The sequence below is a fragment of the Epinephelus moara genome, chromosome 23, assembly GCF_006386435.1.
Source record: "Epinephelus moara isolate mb chromosome 23, YSFRI_EMoa_1.0, whole genome shotgun sequence".
Classification (NCBI taxonomy): Eukaryota; Metazoa; Chordata; class Actinopteri; order Perciformes; family Serranidae; genus Epinephelus; species Epinephelus moara.
Window position 1 is genome coordinate 844,526 of NC_065528.1, and position 23,379 is coordinate 867,904.

A 23,379-nucleotide genomic window follows, 5' to 3' on the forward strand; every position below is an offset into this window, starting at 1 on the left:
CTGCTCTGATAGAGCGTAAGTGTGTGTGCGCCCAGCACAGCAGCTGTCTGGCTATGTTCAGAAGCTGCACCGAGCGTACTCCTCCCTGGCGATTTATGTAAGCTGCTGTCGCTTTGTTGTCTGTTCGAATCAGCACGTGTTGATTCTGCAGCAGCGAGGCGAAATGCTGTATCACTTTCAACACAGTGAGAAGCTCTAGCGCGTTTATGTGGAGAGACATGTGAGCTGGCCACTGTCCTCCCACCACCTGCGACAGACACGTCCCCCCCCATCCCGAGAGAGAGGCGTCTGTGAACACTGAGATGTGTGACGCAGCTCTGCCCAGAGGAACCCCCGCTAACAGGACGTGGGGATTTTTCCAGTGAGCCAGATCGGGATCCATGGACGGAGGAACGGACACCATGCGCCTCCGTTGGCGCACGGGATCGATGCGCAGGCAGATGAACCACCGCTGCAGCCGTGTCATGTAGAGAAGCCCCAGGGGAACCACCACATGACCCGCTGACATCAGGCCCAGCAGCTGCATGATTGAAAGAGCTGTCACAACATTGTGAGGCGTGACGCGGCGAAGGACAGCTGTCAGCGCCTCCGCTCTCTGCTGCGAGAGCCGAGCTCTCATAGTGACTGAATTTAATTCCACTCCCAGATATATGACAAGCTGGGAGGGGAGAGGGGAGCTCTTTTTCCAGTTTATTGTGAAGCCCAAACTCGCCAGATGGGACACCAGTCTCGCTGTTTGTAGAGTGGCTTCTTCCCTGGAGCAAGCCAGCAAAAGCAGGTCGTCCAGGTAAAACAGCACCCGCATTCCCGTCCTGCGTAACGGCTCCAGGGCCGTCTCCACACATCTGGAGAAAGTGCGAGGGGCCAGGGAGTAACCGAACGGCAGTCGGTTGTACTGGTATTGTATTCCCTGGAATGAGAAGCGCAGGAATTTCCTGTGTTTCGGAATGATGGAGACGTGGAAATACGCGTCCTTCAGATCTATGGAAGTGAACCAGTCGCCCTGGTGAACACATTCTAGCACTCTCTTGATCGTCAGCATGTGAAATGGTCTCTCCATTATCGATTTGTTGAACAGAGATAAATCGAGAATGGGTCTCATTCCCCCCGTCTTTTTCGGAACCAGAAAATAACGGGAGTAAAATCCCTGATTTTCCTCTCCTCTGGGAACCCTGGAAATAGCAGCTTTCGTCAGGAGTTCCTGCAGCTCCGATTGGAGCGCGAGGCAGTCTGTCCGAGATGACAGGATGGTTTCCAGTATCCCGTTGAACTGCAGGGGTGGGGAGGCAAACTGCAGTGTGTAGCCTCTGTTTATCAGTTTGCTCATCCAGCTGTCCATTGAACATACACGCTGCCACTCTGAGTAATGCTCTAAGAGCGGGCATACCTACATCTGTCGTGCTGCGGTTGCCATGGAAACAAGCCAGGTCAGAGCCCTCCCCGCCGTTGTGTGGTCCGGGGCGTTCTCCGGAGCAACCCATGGGGGGCTCGCCTCGAAAGGGCTGAGTGGAAGCCTTGGAAGGCTGGATTACGCACGGACCCACAGCCTGCTGCCGGGGAGGAGGTGTGTAATGCGCGCAGGCAGCAGCATGTTTAGGGGGAGAGGGCCCGTAAGCATGACACACAGATATGTTAGCGCTCTCACTCACCGAGGGATGAGGGGAGACGCTGAGCACAGACAGTGGTGTCTGTGTGCTGTCCACACGAGGCGCTGAGGAAGCGCTCGTGGGCTCATTACTACACATATCATCAGACAATTTGTGTGAGGGGAAGCACTCTGAATGTGTGGCAGAGTTTGTGTGCTGGATTGATGACGCGAGTCCGCGCTGTCTGTTAACCGAGAGGTTAAAGGCAGTCGGCTCGCACAGTGTGGGGGATGTGTGTTTCACAGTAACAGCTGAGTCAGAGGACACAGGGTTAAACTGTTTGTTCACAGGATCTGTGCTCTTTAAGGGACGATGTTTGTGTTTTATTTCAAAACAGTGAGCAGCACTATGAACATTGCCGGTACACACAACCCCCCCAACCAGTCATTGTTTCCTGCTTTGCTTCCGCGGAGGCTCGCGGGGAGGATTGGACCAGGAGCCAGGGCCCCGGCCGCTCCTGTTCCTCTGGGGAGCCTGCCGTGCAGCTGGAACGGTAGGCTGCGAGGATGGAGGGAGAGCAGGGAGCCGAGATGCAGATCCAGTGGCTGCCGAGGGACGTTTCTGGCGCATGCGCTGGTCACGCCGTCCATGGTGGTCTCGCCATTGACCGGAGGCGCACTGAGCGCGCGGAGTGGGCTGGTTCCATGCGACGTGCCGTCTGATATTTTCAGCCTCCTCCGACGCTGACTTCATGGTGTCCACCATGGTGTGAAAACGAGGCCCGAACAGCCCATCCGGGCTGATGGGTGCCTCGAGGAGGTCCTTCCTCGATGCTTCAGGAATGGAAGACTGCTGTAACCACAAGTTCCTGTGGATCATAGTCTGCCAGGCTGCGATCTGAGCCTGAGAGACAGCGATGCAGGCACACAAGGTGAGGGTGGCACTGGCAGCGTTGCTGATCTCCGTAGCCACATTGGGGGGCAGCTCCGTGGTCTGAGCGGCCAGCTTCGTCATGGAGAAAGCAAGCAGTGAGATATTGTTGGCCGCCGCTGATGTTTGGAGAGCATACTGATGAGCTCGGTCGGCCAGACGAGCGGTCAGTTGATCCTTGGAGGACGGCGGTACCGGCCGTCGTCCCACCGCTGCTCGACCCGCGCCAAAGTACGCCGTGAGGTTAGGCTCCAAGGGCGGAACTGGAGGAAAACCACGGTCGGTGAGACCCTCCACTTTGGTGATGGGCACAGGTAGAGACAGGTGCCTTTAAGTTTCGCGGCTCCGCCGCCGCCCCTTCCTGGTACTTCCTGATGGCCAGGAACCGCGGCCACACGAGGTCTCGTCTGGCTGCCTGGACCAGCGGAAAATCCGCCCATCTCATCTGGAGGAGCGGCTTCCTGCGGTGGAGGAATGGTAAGTTCCTTGTAAGCGGCGGCTCTTTTGATTATCTCTGGGAGCTCCCGGAGGAGACCACCTATCGCCGGCAGGGATGTAGACGCGGAGAGAGAGACCCCAGGGTCCCCTGGGTGTAACGGTACATCTATTAAGCCACCGCCGAGCTCCAGCTTCCCCGATAGGGGAAGGGAAGCGAGGGGTGAGCTGCATGAACCATGGATGGAGGGGGCGGAGTCGTCCGAATCCAGCTCCTCAGACGGGTCCAGTATCTCCAGGGCTTCATCGACCTCGTATGAGTCCCGCACCGGCCACACATCTCCAGCAGCAGCGGCGAAAGCATCAGCTCTTCGCTGCTTCTCAGCCTGGGGAAGAAGAGCGCAGTACGGGCACGACGACTGCGGAGCGAGAGCCAAGCCGGCGTGCTCCGGTCCCAGGCAGTTCTCACAGCGGCCGTGCAGGTCGAAGTTCCTGATGACAGTGGACAGGCAGCCCGGGCAGGTCCGGTCGCCGTCTGATGTCCTCCTGGAAGTCATCGTAGGTGTAGAATCTCTCATGTGCTTGTAGTGTTCGCTGAAGAAAAATGGGAGCTGATTGTACAGTCTCAAGGCAATTTATAATCAAGGTGAGACCATGGGTGGGGCCCACACAGCAGGTGGGCGTAGACTAAAATTTCTCAGTGCTGCGTGTGCGCACGAGGGATAAAACCACTAGCGATAGCCTTAGAGGGCGAAGCCTATACGAAATAGAACAGCTCTTACATAGCATGAGCATAAATACACCAGGGCAACTGATAAGCCCTTCTGCAATTCTGTCCCTAAAGAAAAGAGAAAGAAAGGCTCTTGGCTCGGAAAGATGCTGATAGATGAGGGCAGGCAGAGGCAGATTGTTAGTGGCCTGGAGTAAAATGATAAAATCCTCTGACAATTCCCTCGAGTGAATTTTACAGAGCACATTACTTTGTTCAGTTCCAGGAAATACAGCTGAGACAATGGGATGAACCCACATAGAGAAAATCCAGAGGCTGCATTAAGATAGGACCTTCAAAAAACACTATTGGAAGACTATTTACACTGGAATTCACAAATAAATATCTGACAGAGGCCTTATTACAGGAGTTCAAAGTCTTTTCTATTTATATGCAGAAATGACAAAAGAGGTTTATTGAAGAAGTGGTTACATTTTTTAGTTTTACTTTTCAGGGCACATTTTTAAATATCATCTATTATACTCATTTTTTCATAGTCATTTTCAAATGGCAGTAGTAAGTGCATCGCAGTTGGACCTGTATGATCCTGACTTACAGATTTGCAGTTGATATATATTGGTTTGCAACATGAACCAGTAATGATACTGGAGCAAACTAACCTATTGCAAATGATGCTGCAAAGCACAGAGCACAGTTGAAAAGAATCACGTTGTTAATCTGGAGAACATTTCAAACTGCTGCTATATGTTTTCACACTGGATGCATACCAGGCATACCTCATAAAAACTGGAGGAAGTACATTGTGAATATACTGTCACAGAGGACCTTAAAAGCTTTGGCTCAATAAATAATCTTTTAAAGCTATAGCTCGACATTTTGAGAAATATGCTTATTCACTTCTTTCCATGAGTGAGATGAGAAGATCTATCTCGTGGTTGGATGATGTTATGCATTGGTCAGTTGGATTGCCAGAATTTGGCTGAAGTTGTTGTAAAAAGGCATAAAATATGTCAATCACATGTTGTCATAATGGTCATATTGTCGCCAATTGCTCCTTGCAGTTCATTGTGCTAACTTTACCTTTAAAAAAGACATGACTCTGACGTTCACACGTGTGTCCTGTTGCAGCATGCTAGTTTTGTGTTTTTAATCTTAAGACCTGTCCAGATTCACTCTCACCCTCAGAAGGAAAGTTAGTGGGCTCTAGTTTCCCGGCGCAGCGCAGGGTGGCGCAGGGTGGCGAACCCCGCGCAGAGCTAGTTTCGAGCAGCGCAACCTGAGGTGTGCTCAGTTTGGTAGTTTGGCAGACCGAGGTGCGCTGAGATGGGTGTGGCGGAACAGCAGGGGGAGGTGTCGACAGATCCAGCTTAGCACAGTGACAGTTTCATGCCAAAAGGCTTCGCCGAAGGTGCGCTAAAAGCTCGCCAACTGAAACCACGTCTACTGTCAACGCAGGGGGAGCGCAGCCGGTGTAAGCCGAAGTTTGGCTGACTGGCGGACAGTGCTCACACGTCACCAAAACCTCACAGGCAGGTTTCCAGAATGTCAGGCACATTAACGATTCACAGGCAGGTTTCCAGAATGTCAGGCACATTAACGATGCAATAAATACCCCAAAAAACAATATTCAATGCAACTATCTGCAATCAGCACATAAATGTATCTCTATATCGACTGTCCCGTCACAAGCACATAAATGTATCTCTATATCGACTGTCCCGTCACATCTGAAGTCAGATCAAAGGGGATTGGCACCGTTTGGCATGTTTGGCACGCGTAATGGAAACCCAACCTGATTTGATTAACACAGTTGCAAACTAATGAGTTCACATCCCTCTCAGCCAACCACAAACAGTCACAGCATCAGATAGGGAGTATATATTCAGCATCTGTCATCTTAGAAAAGTCAGAAGAAAAGAAACAAAGTGAGACTGCGAGAGAGAAAGAGAGAGCGCATGCACGAGAGAAACGCAACATTGTTTTACAATTGTGGTGACCTCCTCCCAGGCTACCTTTGCATCATCAGCCCGTGGAGGTCTGCTCGCAGTTCCGTATATTCGGACACTGCGAGCTTGGACCTCCCGGACCAAAACATCAGTTTCCTCCTGGGAGAAGTTTGGCCGTCTGACGCTGCTGCTCTCTTCTGCCATGGCGAATTGAGTAAACTCTCATTACGCCTTCGCGCGGCGCATTTAAGGGCGAGGAGAGGGGCTCATTTGATTGGTGTGATGTGTGTAAAACCCACTCCACGCCTTCTCTCCTCCCTCTTTCCAACTTGCGCCGGTAGGAGGGACGGAGGTGGGATAGAGGAGTAGCTGTGCCAGGGCGCACGGTGTGCCAAACTTACAAAATCCACCTGGCCACACCCAGTTGGCGAAGTGCAGGTGCGCTGCGCCTCCGCCGCACCCGGTCCGCAAAACTAGAGCCCAATGTGTCTTTCTAAAAATGTTGAAATATTTATTTAAATATTCAAACATTAGGATCATTACTCTCCACAGAACATCTGAAAAAGCAAAACTTTAAAGATAAAACGCTGAACGCTATGACTGGTTTGTTCGATTTTTTACCGTAGGCAAGATATAACACTGCAATCAAACTTGATTCCCACCTAGATTTGTGAGGAAAATAGATTGAATTTCACGTTTTTGCAAGCAGGGCACAGCCATCTTTTGACAAGCTAGCTGGTGATGTCGTGAGAATTGGCTGGTCTCTGTTGTCCACTTGTTCACTAGTTAGGAGTTGTTGAGCTAGGCTTGGTAAACTTGGTACTGTAGGTACTGTAGCTGCGGTAGTTAGCCAGCCCCTTTTAGCTGGCGCGGAGCCACTTAGCATAGCCTCTGCTAGCGGTCCCTTGGCAAGCCCTGTGCAGCCGGGAGGCTGGGTAACTGTCTGGAAGAAGCGTAGTACCAAGCCGAAGCCCACTGTTTACCACCAGCCTGTTCATGTTTCCAACCGTTTTTCCCCACTCAGCGACACACCCGCTGAGGAGAAAACTCTGGTAATTGGCAGCTCTATTTTGAGAAACCTGAAGTTAGCAACACCAGCGACCATAGTCAGATGTATCCCTGGGGCCAGAGCGGGCGACATTGAATCAAATTTAAAACTGCTGGCTAAGGCTAAATGTAGATTTAATAAGATTGTTATTCACATCGGCAGCAATAACACCCGGTTATGCCAATCAGAGGTCACAAAAAAGAATGTTGCCTCGGTGTGTGAATATGCTAAAACTATGTCAGACTGCATAGTTTTCTCTGGACCCCTCCCAAATTGGACCACTGATGAGATGTTTAGCCATATGTCATCATTAAATTGCTGGCTGTCCAGGTTGTGTCCAGCAAACAATGTAGGTTTCGTTAATCATTGCCAAACTTTCTGGGGAAAACCTGGTCTGATTAGGACAGCACTTTGGATGGAGCTTCTCTCATATCTAGAAACCTGGCCGTGTTTATTAGTAATTCAAAACCCTGACAACCCAGAGTTGAGACCAGGAATCAGAGTCGCAATCTTACACACTTCTCTGAGCTTCTAGTGTAGTTACCCACCCATAGTTTTATACAAACGGTGTCTGTTCCCCGACCACCTAAATTATCTAAATCTAAAATTAAACAACCTAATAAAAATTAAAACCTCTTCTGTGACAGAAAGACAAAACAGGAGAATTAAATGTGGACTGTTAAATATAAGGTCTCTAACATCTAAAGCAGTGTTAGTAAACGAATTAATATCAGATAATCACATTGATTTATCCAGCCTCACTGAAACCTGGCTGTGTCAAGATGAATATGTCAGTCTAAATGAATCCACTCCTCCCAGTCATAATAATACCCACATTCATCGAGGCAGCAGCCTGGGAGGGGGAGTTGCAGCCATTTTTAACTCTAGTCTGTTAATCAGCCCTAAACCTAAACTAGATTATAATTCCTTTGATAGCCTTGTTCTTAGTCTTTTACATCTGACCTGGAAAACCTCGCAGTCACTTTTATTTGTTATAGTGTACCGTACTCCTGGCCCCTATTCTGAATTTGTATCTGAATTCTCAGAGTTTTTATCCAGTTTAGTTCTTAAATCAGACAAAGTTATTATTGTAGGTGATTTTAACATTCATGTTGACGTTGATCATGGCTACTACGTTTATCTCATTATTAGACTCCACTGGCTTCAGTCAGGGTGTACATAAACCCACTCACTGTTTTAACCATACCCTCAATCTAGTTCTGACGTATGGAATTGAAATTGATAACCTCTTTAACAGTCTTTCCACAGTATCCCTCTCTATCAGATCATTATTTAATAACTTTTGATTTCTTTTTACTCGATTATATGCCACTCAGCAACAGTTACCATACTAGATGTTTATCAGATAGTGCTGTCGCAAAATTTAAGGCAAAGATTCCATCGACGTTGAATTCAATACCATGTCCTTCTGTAACAGAGGTTTCCCGTACTGACTTTAAACTCCCAAATTGATCATCTTGTCTATAGCGCTGCAGGCTCGCTGCAAACAACGCACGACTTGAACAAAGAAGTTAACAAAGCAAAGAATGTTCGCTCCCTGGTACAATTCTCAAACCCAAAAGTTAAAACAAATATCGTGAAAATTGCCGATTAACCAAACTGGAAGAATCTCGTTTAGTCTGGGAACAAAGAGGGGCCTCCACAATGCCAGAGCAAACTATTACAAAGCATTAATAGAAGAAAATAAGAACAACCCCAGGTTTCTTTTCAGCACTGTAGCTAGGCTGACTGAGAGTCACAGCTCTATTGAGCCTTGTATTCCTTTAGCCCTTAGCAGTAATGATTTACAGCTCTATTGAGCCTTGTATTCCTTTAGCCCTTAGCAGTAATGATTTTTTTTTTTTTAATGACAAAATTCTAACTATTAGAGGCAAAATTCATGACCTCCTGCCCACAAACGGAACCAGTCTGCCCTCAAACACAGCCGTAAGACCTATAGCTTCTCCCCGATTTCCGAATTCCTGAATTAACCGCAATGATTTCTTCATCTAACTCATCAACGTGTCTCTTAGACCCCATCCCAACTAGGCTACTTAAGGAAGTCTTACCTTTAGTTAACACTCACATATTAGACATGATCAATATATCTTTATTAACAGGCTATGTACCACAGTCCTTTAAGGTAGCTGTAGTTAAACCTCTTCTAAAAAAGCCCACCGTGGATCCAGAGTTGTTAGCCAACTATAGACCAATATCTAATCTTCCCTTTCTTCCAAAGATCCTTGAGAAAGTAGTCAGAATAATGCCACATAGAGGAATTTCAGACAGGATTTAAAGTGCATCATAGCACTGAGACAGCACTAGTTAAAATTACAAATGATCTTCTGATTGCTTTAGACAAAGGACTTGTCGCTGTACTTGTTTTATTAGATCTTAGTGTGGCATTTGACACAATTGACCATCAAATTCTGCTACAGAGACTGGAACATTTAATTGGTCTAAAAGGTTCTGCACTCAGCTGGTTTAAATCTTATTTATCTGATTGTTTTCAGTTTGTTCATGTTAATGATGAATCATCTCTACGTACTAAAGTTTGTTTTGGAGTTCCACAAGTTTCTGTACTCGGACCAATCCTATTCACTCTATATATGCTTCCCTTAAGTAACATCATTAGAAATCACTCTGTAAATTTCCATTGTTATGCTGTTGATACACAATTGTATTTATCAATAAAGCCAGAAGAAACGGATCAATTAACTAAACTTCAAAAATGCCTTAAAGACATAAAGACCTGGATGAGCACCAATTTCCTGATGTTAAATTCAGACAAAACTGAAATTATTGTTCTTGGCCCCAAACAACTTAGAGACTCTTTATCTGATGACATAGTTTCTCTGGATGGCATTGCTCTGGCCTCTAGCACTATCGTAAGAAACCTCGGAGTAACATTTGATCAAGATTTGTCTTTTAATTCTCATTTAAAACAAACCTCACAGACTGCATTTTTTCATTTGCGTAATATTGTGAAAATTAGGCCTATCCTGACCCGATAAGATGCAGAAAAATTGGTCCATGCATTTGTTACCTCTAGGCTGGATTACTGTAACTCCCTATTATCAGGTAGCTCTAATAAGTCTTTAAAAACTCTCCAGCTAATTCAGAACGCAGTGGCACATGTACTAACATGAAATAAGAAACAAGATCATATTTCTCCTGTTTTAGCTTCTCTGCACTGGCTCCCTGTAAAATCCAGAATTGAATTTAATATCCTACTCTTAACTTACAAAGCTTTAAATGGTCAGGCTCTGGCATATCTTAGAGAGCTCATAGTGCTCTATTATCCCACCAGAACATTGCGCTCTGAGAATGCAGGGTTACCCGTGGTCCCTAAAGTCACCACAGTAGATCAGGAGCCAGAGCCTTCAGCTATCAGGCTCCTCTCCTGTGGAATCATCTTCCTGTTTTGGTCCGGGAGGCAGACACCATCTCCACATTTAAGACTAGACTTAAGACTTCCTTTTTGATCAAGCTTATAGTTAGGGCTGGCTCATGCTTGCCTTGTACCAGCCCCTAGTTAGGCTGACTTAGGCCTAGCCTGCTGGGGGACCTCCTATAATACACCAAGCTCTCTCTCCTTCTCTCCTTCTCTCTCTCTCTCTCCTTTGCTTCTACTGTTATTATACACATGATTATTGTCACATATGTATACTATCAGGTTTTAATATATACTTTCAACATATTGTACCACAATAGCCATAATTAGAATTATAATATTATTACTTTAATTAATGTTGTTGTAAACTACTGTCATTACTGTCTGTCCTGCATCTCTCTCTGTCTCTGTCTTTCTTTCTGTCTCATTGTGTCATACGTATTACTGTTCATTTATTATGTTGATCTGTTCTGTGCGACATCTATTGCACGTCTGTCCGTCCTGGAAGAGGGATCCTGCACGTCTGTCCGTCCTGGAAGAGGGATCCCTCCTCAGTTGCTCTTCCTGAGGTTTCTGCCATTTCTTTTCCCCGTTAAAGGTTTTTTAGGGGGGGAGTTTTTCCTTATCAGCTGCGTGGGTCTTAAGGACAGAGGGATGTCGTATGCTGTAAAGCCCTCTGAGGCAAATTGTGATTTGTGATATTGGGCTTTATAAATAAAATTGATTGATTGATTGATTGATTGCCTGACTCTGCTGAAACTTGGCATGAATGATGCCCCAGAATTGGGCTGAATCAGCTAGCCCAATTCCTGCTGCTGACACTGCCATCACTGGGCTGTTGTCAAAAATGACCTGGCCCAGCATTGGCCCAAACTTGGCAGGTCAGAAGAAATAAGTCTGGCTACGTCTGATTGCCCGACTTGGCTGAGAACCAACATAAATGATGCCCCAGAATCGGGCAAAATCAGCTGGCCCAATTCTGGTTGCTGACATTGCCATCACTGGGCCGTTGTCAAAAATGACCTGGCCCAGCATTGGCCCAAACTCAGCATGCCAAAATAAGTAGGCTGAGACTTGGCATGAATGATGCCTTAGAATAGGGCCAGCTTCTGACACTTTCGTCACTGGGGGACACACGCATTGCCGGTGTTGCAATGGCAGTGAAGGCATAGGGTGCAGGTCCAGTTTACTTGCCGTTCTAACAGAAGGATTGGAGTCTGGGATTACTTTTACAGAGAGAGGAGCCATTATGAAAGCGATGAGGAGTAAACAGAGTAAAACATCAACTAGCATCAACCAGCCTAAAATTTAAAGACAATTCTCTCACTGAGGAGGTTGCTCTTTGTTTCCCAAATTTTACTGAAAAGCCAGCAGGATATCAGCGGTATCTCCACATCAAGGATAATAGTCTGTTTTGTCCTAAGACGAGAATGGGCTCATGAACGCAAAACCGTACTGGCACCACTAGCTATCTACTGTGACACACATAGGGAAATGAAACAAGTTGAAGTGGTGCTCAACCCAGACAGTTGTTCTAATGGTGAGTCATAACTTTTTTCTTGGTGGGAGGGATGTTAATCATGATATAAAGTGGATTGTGGATGTGACCACTGGGCTAGGCTAACTTTAGCTACATTAGCTGCAATGTAAAAACATTAACGTAACGTTATAAGCATAGATGTTGTTGTCGTGTTCTGACAGCTTGTTGGAGACTTTTGCTGCTGTTTTCTGACTCCATGGGAACAGGTCTTACCACTATATTTGGTCTTATTGGCTAAAAAAGTATTGGCAGTTAGTTTTTAACTTTGTATCTCATCAAAACTGTCAGACTCCACTGTATCAACACTTAGCTAGTCTGAAGTACAGTGTTGTGCTCATCACTCAGTAACAACCATTCCCATGATGTCACCAGCTAGCTTTCTGTAAGATGGCTGTGCCCTGCTGGTGAAAAAGTGAAACACTATCTATTTTTCTAGTAAATCTAGGTGGGTATTAAATTTGACTGCAGTGTCATATCTTGCCCAAGGTAAAAATCAAAGGAACCACAGTCATATTGGTCAGTGCTTTATCCCCACTTTAAGACAAACACATCCAAACAGTATACGCATTTCCACAGTGATGACAACAATGAACAGTGCTGTATAAAGACAGACAGTGAGAAAAGAAATCCATGGCTATGTGGCATTATACAGTACCATAAGCCATGCTAGCTTGATGTCACTTACAACAGCATCAAACAGAAAGCTGTGAAATGAGATGCACTGAACCAAAAACAACTTTATATACACTTCAAAAAATGCTATGATGATGTCTGAGAGTGTTTGCTAATTAACAACAGGTTTAGAAATGGATTGTCTACATCCACAGTGGTGAAACAACAGGTAGATGGTGAAGAAGAAGATGTGGGCTACCAGGGCAAAGGTCTGGTTTGAGTCTGCTCCATCTCAGTAAAGTTAAAATTCAAGAGTTCGCTTACACACAACAGGGATGTCCATTTTGAGAAAACAAACCCCAAGCTTCCTGGAATTTTTGTTAGCTGTAATGTACACATACTTTGTGTGGAACTCTTCAATCTAAGTAAACTGAAATGTAGCCTACTCGATGTTAAGCAAAAACCTCAAAACTCAAATTTAGGTGCTTTCAAGTTTTAACCCAAAATGTAAGATTACAAACATGATTCTTGATTTGTGAAAGCCTTTACAAATGATTAAATTGAAAATTTCAAAAGGTTTTTGACTCAACATCACAGATGCTGAAGTCAAAAGACAAATGGACTGTCTTGACCCCAACTCAAGCCAGAACCTGCCATGGACCTTACTTGCTGATAGAGTTGCGGTCTTGGTGCAGAGTTCTCGATCATAGTGTGAATCATGAAGATTAGAGGCTCATTCTCCTTCATCTAGCGAAGCGCCAAGGAGAAAGAGGATACAATGGTGTAATAACACAGCAGAACACATTGCTTGAAGGACCAGCCCCTGTTTGATGGCTGATAACCAGGAACTGGAGTGGGAATAAACCTAGTCCTTTTTAAAAACCCAGGATAAACACCACTCTGTAAGGGGCAGTTTACTGCTCTCTGGCTTATTGTTAACATTTAATGATAAACCCTTACCCTAACACTCACTGATCAACTAACTGATTTAACACATATTTAAGGACCATTCCTGTGGTTTTGCATAAGCCAAGTTTTTACAAATATCTAAACTTGATACTGGTGATGAGCATTTTCCAAAGCACTGATTTGGAAGTGGACAATATTTATTTAAGAAATGGTTTGGAAAATGGTAGTATACACGATTTGGAATAAACAGGCTAAAAAGTAAATGGATTGTTCCACTACTTTTGATGTACATTAACTCATCCTCAGTCATTTCCTGGGTATTAATACTTGGACTGAAGCTCTAAAGGAAGAAGAACATCTTCTCAAACAGACTCGTTATACTGTATACTATTATTTATTGTCAGAACATGACAAACATTTGAGCTGAAAACACACCAGCACTGCCGCAGTGCTGCGTTTCAACAGCCACCCCTAGCACACACTGGACGCGTTGTGTTGCAGCTCATCGACAGATCACCACGCAAATGTATTACTACCTTACTAAAAGATCTGTATTTCCTCCACCTCTGCATTAGCTTAAAATCATGTGTGGAGAATCCCACACACTTACACTTGATTTTCTCACCTAAAGAGCCGATCCCCAGAGCTATGACTTGCCAGGCAATATCGTTTTGGCCAACATCTTTACGATGACAGGTTTGTGGGTCATTTAGCTTGGGATATTTCTCAACAACGATTCTCTCCTCAATCATTCTTTGTCACACCAGACAGAGCAACAGTTCCAGAGTTCTCTTTGTACATCAATCGTGAGAAGAGGAATCGAGCTGCCATAGGAGCAGAGAAAAAGAGTTGCTACGGGAGCTGGTATGCACCAGCAGAGAGAAAGTGGGGGAAAATGCATTTAATTCTAGGGTCTGGAAATAGGACAGTGGGGTGAAGTGCCGTGGGGCATCCAGGAGCAGCGACACGTGTCTTGCCACCGCCAGTGTGGGGTTGTACACTGAAAATAATAGGGGCATACTTTTCTGATGCACAGCATTCGCTGCCTCTGCCTAGCAGCGAAACATGACACTATTCTGTTTCTATTCAAGACAATTCTAATCAAACAAATTTTTCATAAAACTGGGTTGTCAGTGCAGTAGAAATACTTTTGAAATTGGTGCTATGTGACCAGAGAAAACAGAGGAAAAGAAATGTGGCATTTACTTTTGCTCAAGGGGTAGAAAACCTACAACTACTAGAATGCACTGTGCTGCATTGGACCACTAAACATCCCAGCTGTTGGGTAACATAATGCGTGCTTGGCCGCTTTCCACAGAAAACAGTATGGCAACTGGCTAGTAACCAATGATCTCGGATAACAGTTATACAGTAAGCTAAAATATTTTTTCTGAAAACATTTGAGGCAAGAAATAGGTAACACAGTAATAGAATCTTGGTTCATATTTGATCAGCACTGTGTAGGTTTACCATTGGATTTGAGTTTTTTCAGCCTACGCTTAAAAAATTGTGTTTCATTGCCCTCTTTGGTTGAAATATACTCACACACAGAATCACTGCTGGCTGTGGTCAGAGATGTGCTCTGTAGCAACTGTAACCACACCTAAAAGTGATGTCCCAGAAGTGGGGTCCCCTCACTTTTGCATTTTCTTTTGTCATATGCTTTGTGGTTTCTGCCTTTTCTTATTGATAGATATGTCTGCAAAAAATACACAATATTAACATCAAGATGTTTTCATGAATAGACCTCACCTACGATTGTGAGAAACATATTTTTCATGTCCACTGTTTAGTCACTACAGTCTAGTGCACCTGTAGAGCAGCTGCCCTACACTAAACTACAACAGCCTACATGACAGTCTCATATGCAAGACTCAAATTATAGTGGCTTTCATCATCATCCATGATGTAAAAATATCAGATGTCTGCAGTCCACAAATACAGTGTGCGTTTTGGTTTAGTTACAAAATCCTAGCGCATCACGGAGCACCTCTGTTGCTGAAGAGTTAGAGAAGGTTGTACCGATGTCTGGTTCAAAAGTAGTTAGTTTTATTCACTAACAGGCTCTGCATTTCCATCACTTTCTCTTTTTCCATTACAGTTGGTTTTGCAGTACGACTCTGTAAAAGGCCATGCTGTCTACACAAAACAACCAAGCTAGAAACAAGTGAAGTGATTCAACTACCAAGATGGGGGTAGCCCTATCTGCAGATCTCCACATTTTAAAAACAATCAGTGCAAGACACTATTACACTGAACTCAAGTGAAACTAATAGCTTAAATAAAGCATGGTATGCATTGAAAAATGGTCAGCAGCAATACAATAAAAAGGCTCAAATATGAAAAACACCAGTATGGTCCTCTAGCTTAACTAGATTACCATAAAAAATCAATTAATAGCCGGGGCTTTTATTTGCTTCAGTCACTGAGCTTAACTGGCTTATTTGGGACAGATGTCTAGACAGGATGGGCCTTTAATTCCTTTTGCACAAAACTGTTGCTCAGCAAAGATGAGAAATGCAATCAAAGTGTCAATTAAACCAGTATGAATATTACAGGTATAAAAATAAGGCTACCAAATAACGTATCGATTACAAATCATTCCTTTAATCTGGCTGCGACAGACAGTGCATCTATGTGAAGCTCATGCACTGAAAGAGAGAAAGAGAGAGAGAGAGAGAGAGAGAGAGAGAGAGAGAGAGAGAGAGAGAGAGAGAGACCCATATCAAAATACAGGCAGCCTACCTTGGAAAGGATGTAAGTTGAAAAAGGTAATGGCAGCAAAGAGAAAGGAGTAAAAAAAGGGTGAAAACTAAACAGAGGAAAGCGGGGACACTTTTATTTTGCAGCCAGCAAGATAACAAAAACAAGCATACCCAACAACATGGTGCAGGAAGAGGAGAAAATATTGTTTATGTCAGTTAAAGTGAGGTTTTGTTTGACGAATGAAGTTAGCAGACATTAAACTATGGGCTTCACAACCATTTTATTGAAAAAAAAAAGAAAAAAGTTTGATTCTTTTGACCGGTGGACCCTCATGGACTAAAGGAATACAAATAATGGAGGAATTAACATATATTTGGAGTTCATGACATGGAAGGGAATCACCCCTTTTGCTTTTTTCCTCTTTTTTGTTTACCATGCAGGTCAATCTGAGCAAATTATGTTTTGATGCTCATGGTTTTTGTAAATCATACTGAACCACTGGATTGTGGATACTCTAACAAGCTAATGATGTATAACATGTTCATACTGACAAAAGCTTAGACATTTATATTGTGATGTAAGCATCTTAAAACTAGCTTAAGCAGGTAGCTGCAGCCTCTTCTCATTGCCAACTCATCAAATAACACCGCCTTGTCAGTAATCTTGACATAAGATACTGACACACAGAGGCACCTTTCACAGTGGGATGATACGCACCAGGCAGCAGCAGTTATTGATGCAGTGGGTAACAACCAAACTCATCAAATACTGCCGCTTTGTCAATGCCCCTTTGGCGGCATTATGACACACACCGGCCGGCAGCAGTTTCTAATGCCACTGTCAACTACTGTAGTATAAAGAATGAGAAAGTCCCTACAGGGTGGATGAGAGGGGTGATGGGTCAAACAAATTCTTGACAGTCACCTGGGAGCTGGCTGTTCATTTCGCGTGTGAAACCACAAGTCAGTTGAGTTATTTTAATAAGAAATGTGAGGAAATAAACCTAAACCCAAAGTGTTTTACTTAGAGTTTATTTTGGAAAAGACTGTATGCATGTAACATGCAAACAGAGGTGTATTTTGAAAAGACACATTGCATGTATCAACCTTAAATTGACACACTGCCCAGAACATCCAAAACTGATGCAGGAGGCTATTTAGCATGTCATATTTTGATGTTTACGTCCATTGACAAGGCAGCGGTATTTGACCAGTTGGGATGGGAATGCATTGGTAGCTGATGACCTAGTGGGTTTCATGAGGTTTTATACACCCAAAGATCATCTATAAATATGAACCATTTCACAGCATCTGCTTGAAACCTGTGTTTATTTGTCAAAATGCGTAGCCACACCCAACTGGTAAAAGGGACTGCATTTAATTGGGGCCCGGCTTTTAATTGAAGTTTTACAGTACCTAAATCAACACAGAAAGAAATGACAGGCATTTAGAAACTGCACAAAAGACTTAAACCTGCTATGTTAAGGCTGAAAAGCAGCTAGAGCAATCTTAAGTTTTAAACTCAGATTACAGGATTCTGGGTAAAGAAAAAAGATAACAGAAATAGAGACAGAAAAAGATGTCTAAAACAGAGATTATCTTATACAGTATGTACATGCATGTAAGTTGTATAGAAGATGACATAAGTTAGATGACATAACTAAGTCTCCATCAAGGGAGAACTAAGGGTTTAGAGTTCCAATGTGTCACAAATTATTTTGTCTGATTCAAATTTTATATTTTGGACTTGGAGAAATGGAGACAGACAGGAGTAAGCTCAGAAGTCCTCACCTGGCTATCCAGGTAAATAAGGTTCCTCTGGAGGTGATGAGACAGAACATCAGTCTGCAGGAGCCGCAGAAGAAGGAAGAGAAGAAGCAGGAAAAATGACAGAAGAAGGGAAGGGATGGCACATTGCAACAGGAAGGAAGAGATTGAAAAATAGACGGCCAAAATTGTGATGACAGGGAGTCATTTACAAGGCAGCACTGCATATTTAATTATTCATATATTTAATTATTATTTACTTTTCAGTCCAAATACACTTAAGGAACACATTTTTAGCAAAAAGGATCATGACTTCATCTACAGTCATGCAGCACTGTTGAAAAGATGCAGCTGGATTCTGCTACTATAGAGAGCTGGCCGATACCTTCAGTTGATATTTACAGCCAACAAAAACCCAGGACTAATATGGACCTTTCACTTGACATAGCTGGCAAAGCCCAGTAAATTAAGAAAACGGATGACTTGACTTTAATCCAGCCTTTGAACCAAGAAAACAAACTATGTTTGAGGGAAATCACCATATTACCATATTCAAAATCCCAAATGATATAGAATCTAGTCTCATAGCACAATAAGATAGGGATGCACGCCACTGGATTTTTTGCTGGTATCCAATATGCTGATATATAACTACTCATTTGGCCGATAACCAATATCAATGTATCCATTTTTTTCCCACCTAATTTTAATGATTATCAAGTCTCTTCTGTAGTGGAATTAGCATCATATTATGCATGCATACACCTATTGTTATGGCCCACCAGCAGATGGAGACATGAAACAGAATGCTTTTCAATTTATGTAATATTCATTCATTGTGCAAAATAAGAAAAAGTATGCTGACTTATTCTGACAGTATGTGTTAAAGCCAATATGTTGTTAAAGGGAAAAAAAAGAGTCGATTTTAGGTGTTGTACTGACGTAGTGTGTTTATTTTGAAAGAGATTGTATGCAGTCTGTACATTGCCTGTGAAAATGGAAGTGTATTTTGAAAACAGACAATGCATGTTTCAGGCAGAAGTTGACATGGCATCACTGAATGTCAACAACCAATGCACCCAGGATAGCTTGCATGGCATACATCGACGTGGAAAGTCCATGACCCAATATTGATATGTGACAAATTTGGAGTGAGAATGTGGTGCTGATTCCAATAGTTCGATTTTAAGCTAATATCAGCTGATACTGATGATGTGCAGATATTATTTTGCATCCCTACAATATGATTTTATATCTATGTTATATTGGCCATACTTTTGTTAATGTGTCACCAGTTAGCATACATATCCAAAAATATAAGTCATTAAATTTACAAAACTTCAAGCAGTCAACTCAAAACACATCACAACATGCTGCACTGCAACACTGCCTAACAATGTTGAAAGCTGGTATAACAGACACACTGCTCACCTACTGTACATGCATAATAAAATAACTTACACCAAACAGGCTATCCCTAGAACTGATCAAGTTAATACAAATATGAAGGCAAAAAAAAAAAAAAAACACAGCTCGCTCACCATGTACATCAAACTGGAAAGAGACAACAGATGCCATGTTGTTTGATGCATCATGTTCATGTTCATCCATGCTCTCCTTGCCCGCAACTACACAGAGACCTCAAGCTGAAAGGCATGTGCAGTATTGCCCCCATACAACCATACACATGCTCAATAAATCCACATACATAAATGCAAAAGAAAGCCAAAAAATCCATCCACACATCAGTCCCCCAAATAAAAAACACACATCCCACCACCAGCCTGCGTGTGCATTAATGCTAAGACAATACTCCAAATGAAACTGAATTTGGGGTGCTCTAACTTTGACATCTCTAACTTACCTGATGCCTATAGTAATATTGTCACTGTGTGAAGTGTTGAAGCTGGAGTTTGATTTTACTGTTTGTCATCACTACTGCCATATATTCTGGATTTTGCTTTGTAAAAACCAAAACCCAGTTACCCTGCACCACTGCTATCATTACTTGTAACTGCACTGTTGACCTGGGTAAAAAGGACAGACATGTCCTTACTCTAAGACAAACAGAGGTATGTCTTGTTTATCAGCCCAGTGGTGTGTTACAATTATTCACTGCCAGCTCCTCACTGGCAGGGGGACATGATCCCTCAATGACTTCCTACCTGTCAACACAGCCAACTGTGTTTTCTGTAACTGATACCATTGCTACTAGCACCTGTAACATTTATGCTGTAATATTTTGAGATGTTTACCAAAGGATTGTACCACATGCTTAGTGATAGTTAAAGCCCCTACAAGGAACTTTCATTTTGAGTTGATTTTGGCGACCCTGTGGACAAAAGCGGTAGTGTTTTGTCGGAATGAAGCCTACATTTCCCATGAGCTCTAGCGCGTATTGTCGTAAAGACGCTTACCTGGCTCGCGCATGTGTTTGTTTTGGGGATGAATGAAACAACAAGACGGGAAAACTTTGCCCCCGCTCCTATCTGGGATCCCAGCTCACCTCTGCCGCGCCCCAGCTCCACCTCTCCGGCATAAGCGCCACTGCCACCGGGGTAAACGCAGTGGTCGGCTGGTAAGGCTGAAGGCCTGTTTGGCGAGCACTTCCACGGCTTCTTGGAGTGAGTATGGAGCAGTGCCTCACCTCTTCATTTCTCGGCACTCGCTGGCCCCTGTCGACGCCTGGCTGGTACCTGTCGTCGGCCCGGATGACGTGTTGGCGCGGGGTGAATCTGCGCAACCTGCGGCCTCTGTGTGTGGCTCCCTGGACAGCTAACGCCGTGGACCCGCCGACTCCTGCCAGGATTGGGCTGGTAAATGCTAGATCGCTAGCGAACAAAACGTTTATCCTGAAGGATTTCCTGACTTCCTGAGGATTGGATTTTCTCTGTGTGACTGAGACGTGGCTGACTGTTGGTGAGTCCAGTGCTTTCACAGAACTTTTACCCGATGATTGCTGCTATTTTAACTCCCCGCGGACGTCGGGTCGAGGAGGAGGAATAGTGACTATTTATAAGAGTCACTATAAATGTAAGCAGCTAGGTAAGATGACGTGTGCCGTCTGAGTGCCGTAAATCGCTTCGTCCTGGAAGCGACCTGGGGCGGACCTGGACACAGTTTCCTAAAGGTATGGATATACACTATATAGAAATAGCTTATCTTCACACCAATGGTCTCATTTGCTGTTGTAGGTCACGCACAGACATCAGCAGAAACGAGAGACTTTTGCATATCCAGTTAAAAGTTCCTTGTAGCGGCTTTAAGAACAGAATCAGTTTTGTAGGGATCAACTGGCCATTTATTCAGTTTGTTGAAAGGGGCCCACAAAATGTATAATAGTTCATCCATCAACATTAATATCGACAATTTCATGGCAGTTCTGAAAATGTCAACTTGTTGGTGCAGGGTGCTGGCTGCTGACGCAAGTCACCAGACCATCAGAGTCAGAAGAATTCATTGTTTGGGAACCTTGACTATCTAGACCATTGGGTCCCGACTAGTGGGTCCCAGTCCAAAAGTGGGTCGCAGGTCTATTCTGAATGGACTTCAAGTGACTCACAAATGTGTCAAATTTGTAAAAAACATGCTTTATTTTAAAGTATAGTGAATTTCTTCAATATAGCTTGACAGCATGGCCAAATGCAAGTGTGATGCTGAATATATTTCACTGAGTGGACCCTGAACTAATTACTAAGGAGAAATCTGGACCATGTGGATGGACCAGTTGGAAAACACTATTCCAAAACACATTTGTGAAAATGATTTGGAATCTTCAACTTCCTAATAGCACCAGACTAAAAGTTAAGGGATCAACAAAGTCATTGGGATTCCTCCTCTGGCAATCATAGACATCTGAACAAAATTTCTTGACAACTGATCCAAAGGTTAGACACAAAATGGTGGACCATTTGACTTGAACTGCCTCACAAAAAGAGATCACTTGAGTCAAAGTGAGTGCACAGTCTTTAGTTCATAGAATGTTTCAGAACACACTAAAAGCAATTTCATTCGGAGTAAAGTGATGCAAAGAACTCCCCCAGGCGAATAAACATTAACACACAGAATATGGAGTTTTGACTGCTTGGTTGGGAAAGCACAAATGCGTGCATGCAGACACACGTGCTGTACACAGTGCTGACCTTAGCGTTGGGCCCTTCCATACCCAGGGCCATTAGCTGAGCTACTGTGTGTTCCCGCAGGCTGTTGAGCTCCGCCTGCTGCCGGCGGAGCTTGATCAGGAGCAGGGTCAGCTCCTCGGGCTGCACAGAGCAATACACAGAGGAGAATGGAAGAGCTGCCATACTGACCACATCAACAACACCTGTCCACTGTTTGAAATCAAACTTGATGCAGTGACTCTGATGACCTTAAAGAGAAGAGGAACAACTGCAACAACTGATTAACTGCCCAGTTAAAACAATCCTCACCCTTTAATTGCAAGATGATGCATTAAAAACCTTTTATTTTCAGTCTGGTGGCAGAAGTTTGTCATGCACTGATGACTATGTCTCTTCTGTTCAACAGCGACAATATCAGCCCCCAGCCTCACATTTCTTCTTTTTACATCTACTGTAGTCAATCCATCTTTATTTATTCACAAAATCTTATTGAGATCAAGATCTCTTTCACAAGAAAGACCTGAGAACCAATTACACTTACTTAAGAAGAAGAGAAACCTCAGCTTGCACTATTAGACAGCCTGTTAGCGATGCATCCATACACATTAGAGGTTCTACAATGTGATGCATGGTTGAAATGATATGTCAGATTTATTCAGGGAAGCCTGGGAGCAGGAGGATTTGGGCCTGAAATTATAGACAAGACATGTGAGGCCTGCATTTAAAATAATGAGACATTACACTGTAAACCCCAATCCATGACACAAAATGTTATGTAAAGTACACAAATGCCCCGGATTGTCAATATTTGATTTAAATTTATAAAGCCAATTTTGCCTAATAAGTTCAAGGCCAACTCCAAATTGTCCATAGGTGTGAATGTGAGCGTGAATGGTTGTCTGTCTCTATGTGTCAACCCTGCGATAGTCTGGCGACCTGTCCAGGGTGTACCCTGCCTCTCGCCCGATGTCAGCTGGGATAGGCTCCAGCACCCCCGCGACCCTCAAGAGGATGAAGCGGTTAGAAGATGAATGAATGAAAGTTCAAGGCCAATAAACAATACTATCATTGTGCAGTTACCATATTGTGGCATGTTGAGTCTAAGTGGGTGGAGTTTCCCAGCATGCCGTGAGACAATGTGTTTAAAGCCATAAGCTGAAGAAAACTGTGTTGATTGTTGTAAATCACCCACATTACTCATAACACAGTGATTAATGTTTATGTATTTTACAATGGTTCTAATGGGTTACAGTTAATGTTGTGGTAAAAGACATTTTGCATAGGGATACTCGAAACTTTTAGTTCAGTACAATACAGTAACATAAAAGTTTTGAGTACACCAGACACATAATTCAAGATTCAAGATTCAAGAATAATAGGGATGTACCGAATATTCGGTAACCGAATATATTCGGCCGAATATTGCAAAAAAACACACATTCGGTATTCGGTGGAATAAGTTAAAGGCAAGGCCGAATAATAGCAGCGCGGTTTTGATAACGCAATCAAACAGCGTGCCGTGACGGGCGGATTAAAATGTCGGCAGTGTGGCGATCCGTCCATCACCGCACTCGCATTTGCGACTAAAAATAGTTTTGAGCGAGCAAAATAGGCTTAAATCATTCAGCACGCTGTGCGAGCAGCCTACAGATTTCA

At 43.8% G+C, this 23,379-nt stretch overlaps 1 protein-coding gene across 1 annotated transcript in view; it reads right to left on the reverse strand.

Moving 5' to 3' along the window:
• Positions 1–23,379, reverse strand: part of LOC126385214 (pleckstrin homology domain-containing family A member 5-like) — a 628,760-nt gene that overhangs the window by 53,080 nt on the left and 552,301 nt on the right. The window contains exon 15 of the mRNA XM_050036817.1: positions 21,745–21,864. Within this exon, the coding sequence (XP_049892774.1) occupies positions 21,745–21,864 (120 nt within the window). The remainder of the gene's footprint in view (positions 1–21,744; positions 21,865–23,379) is intronic.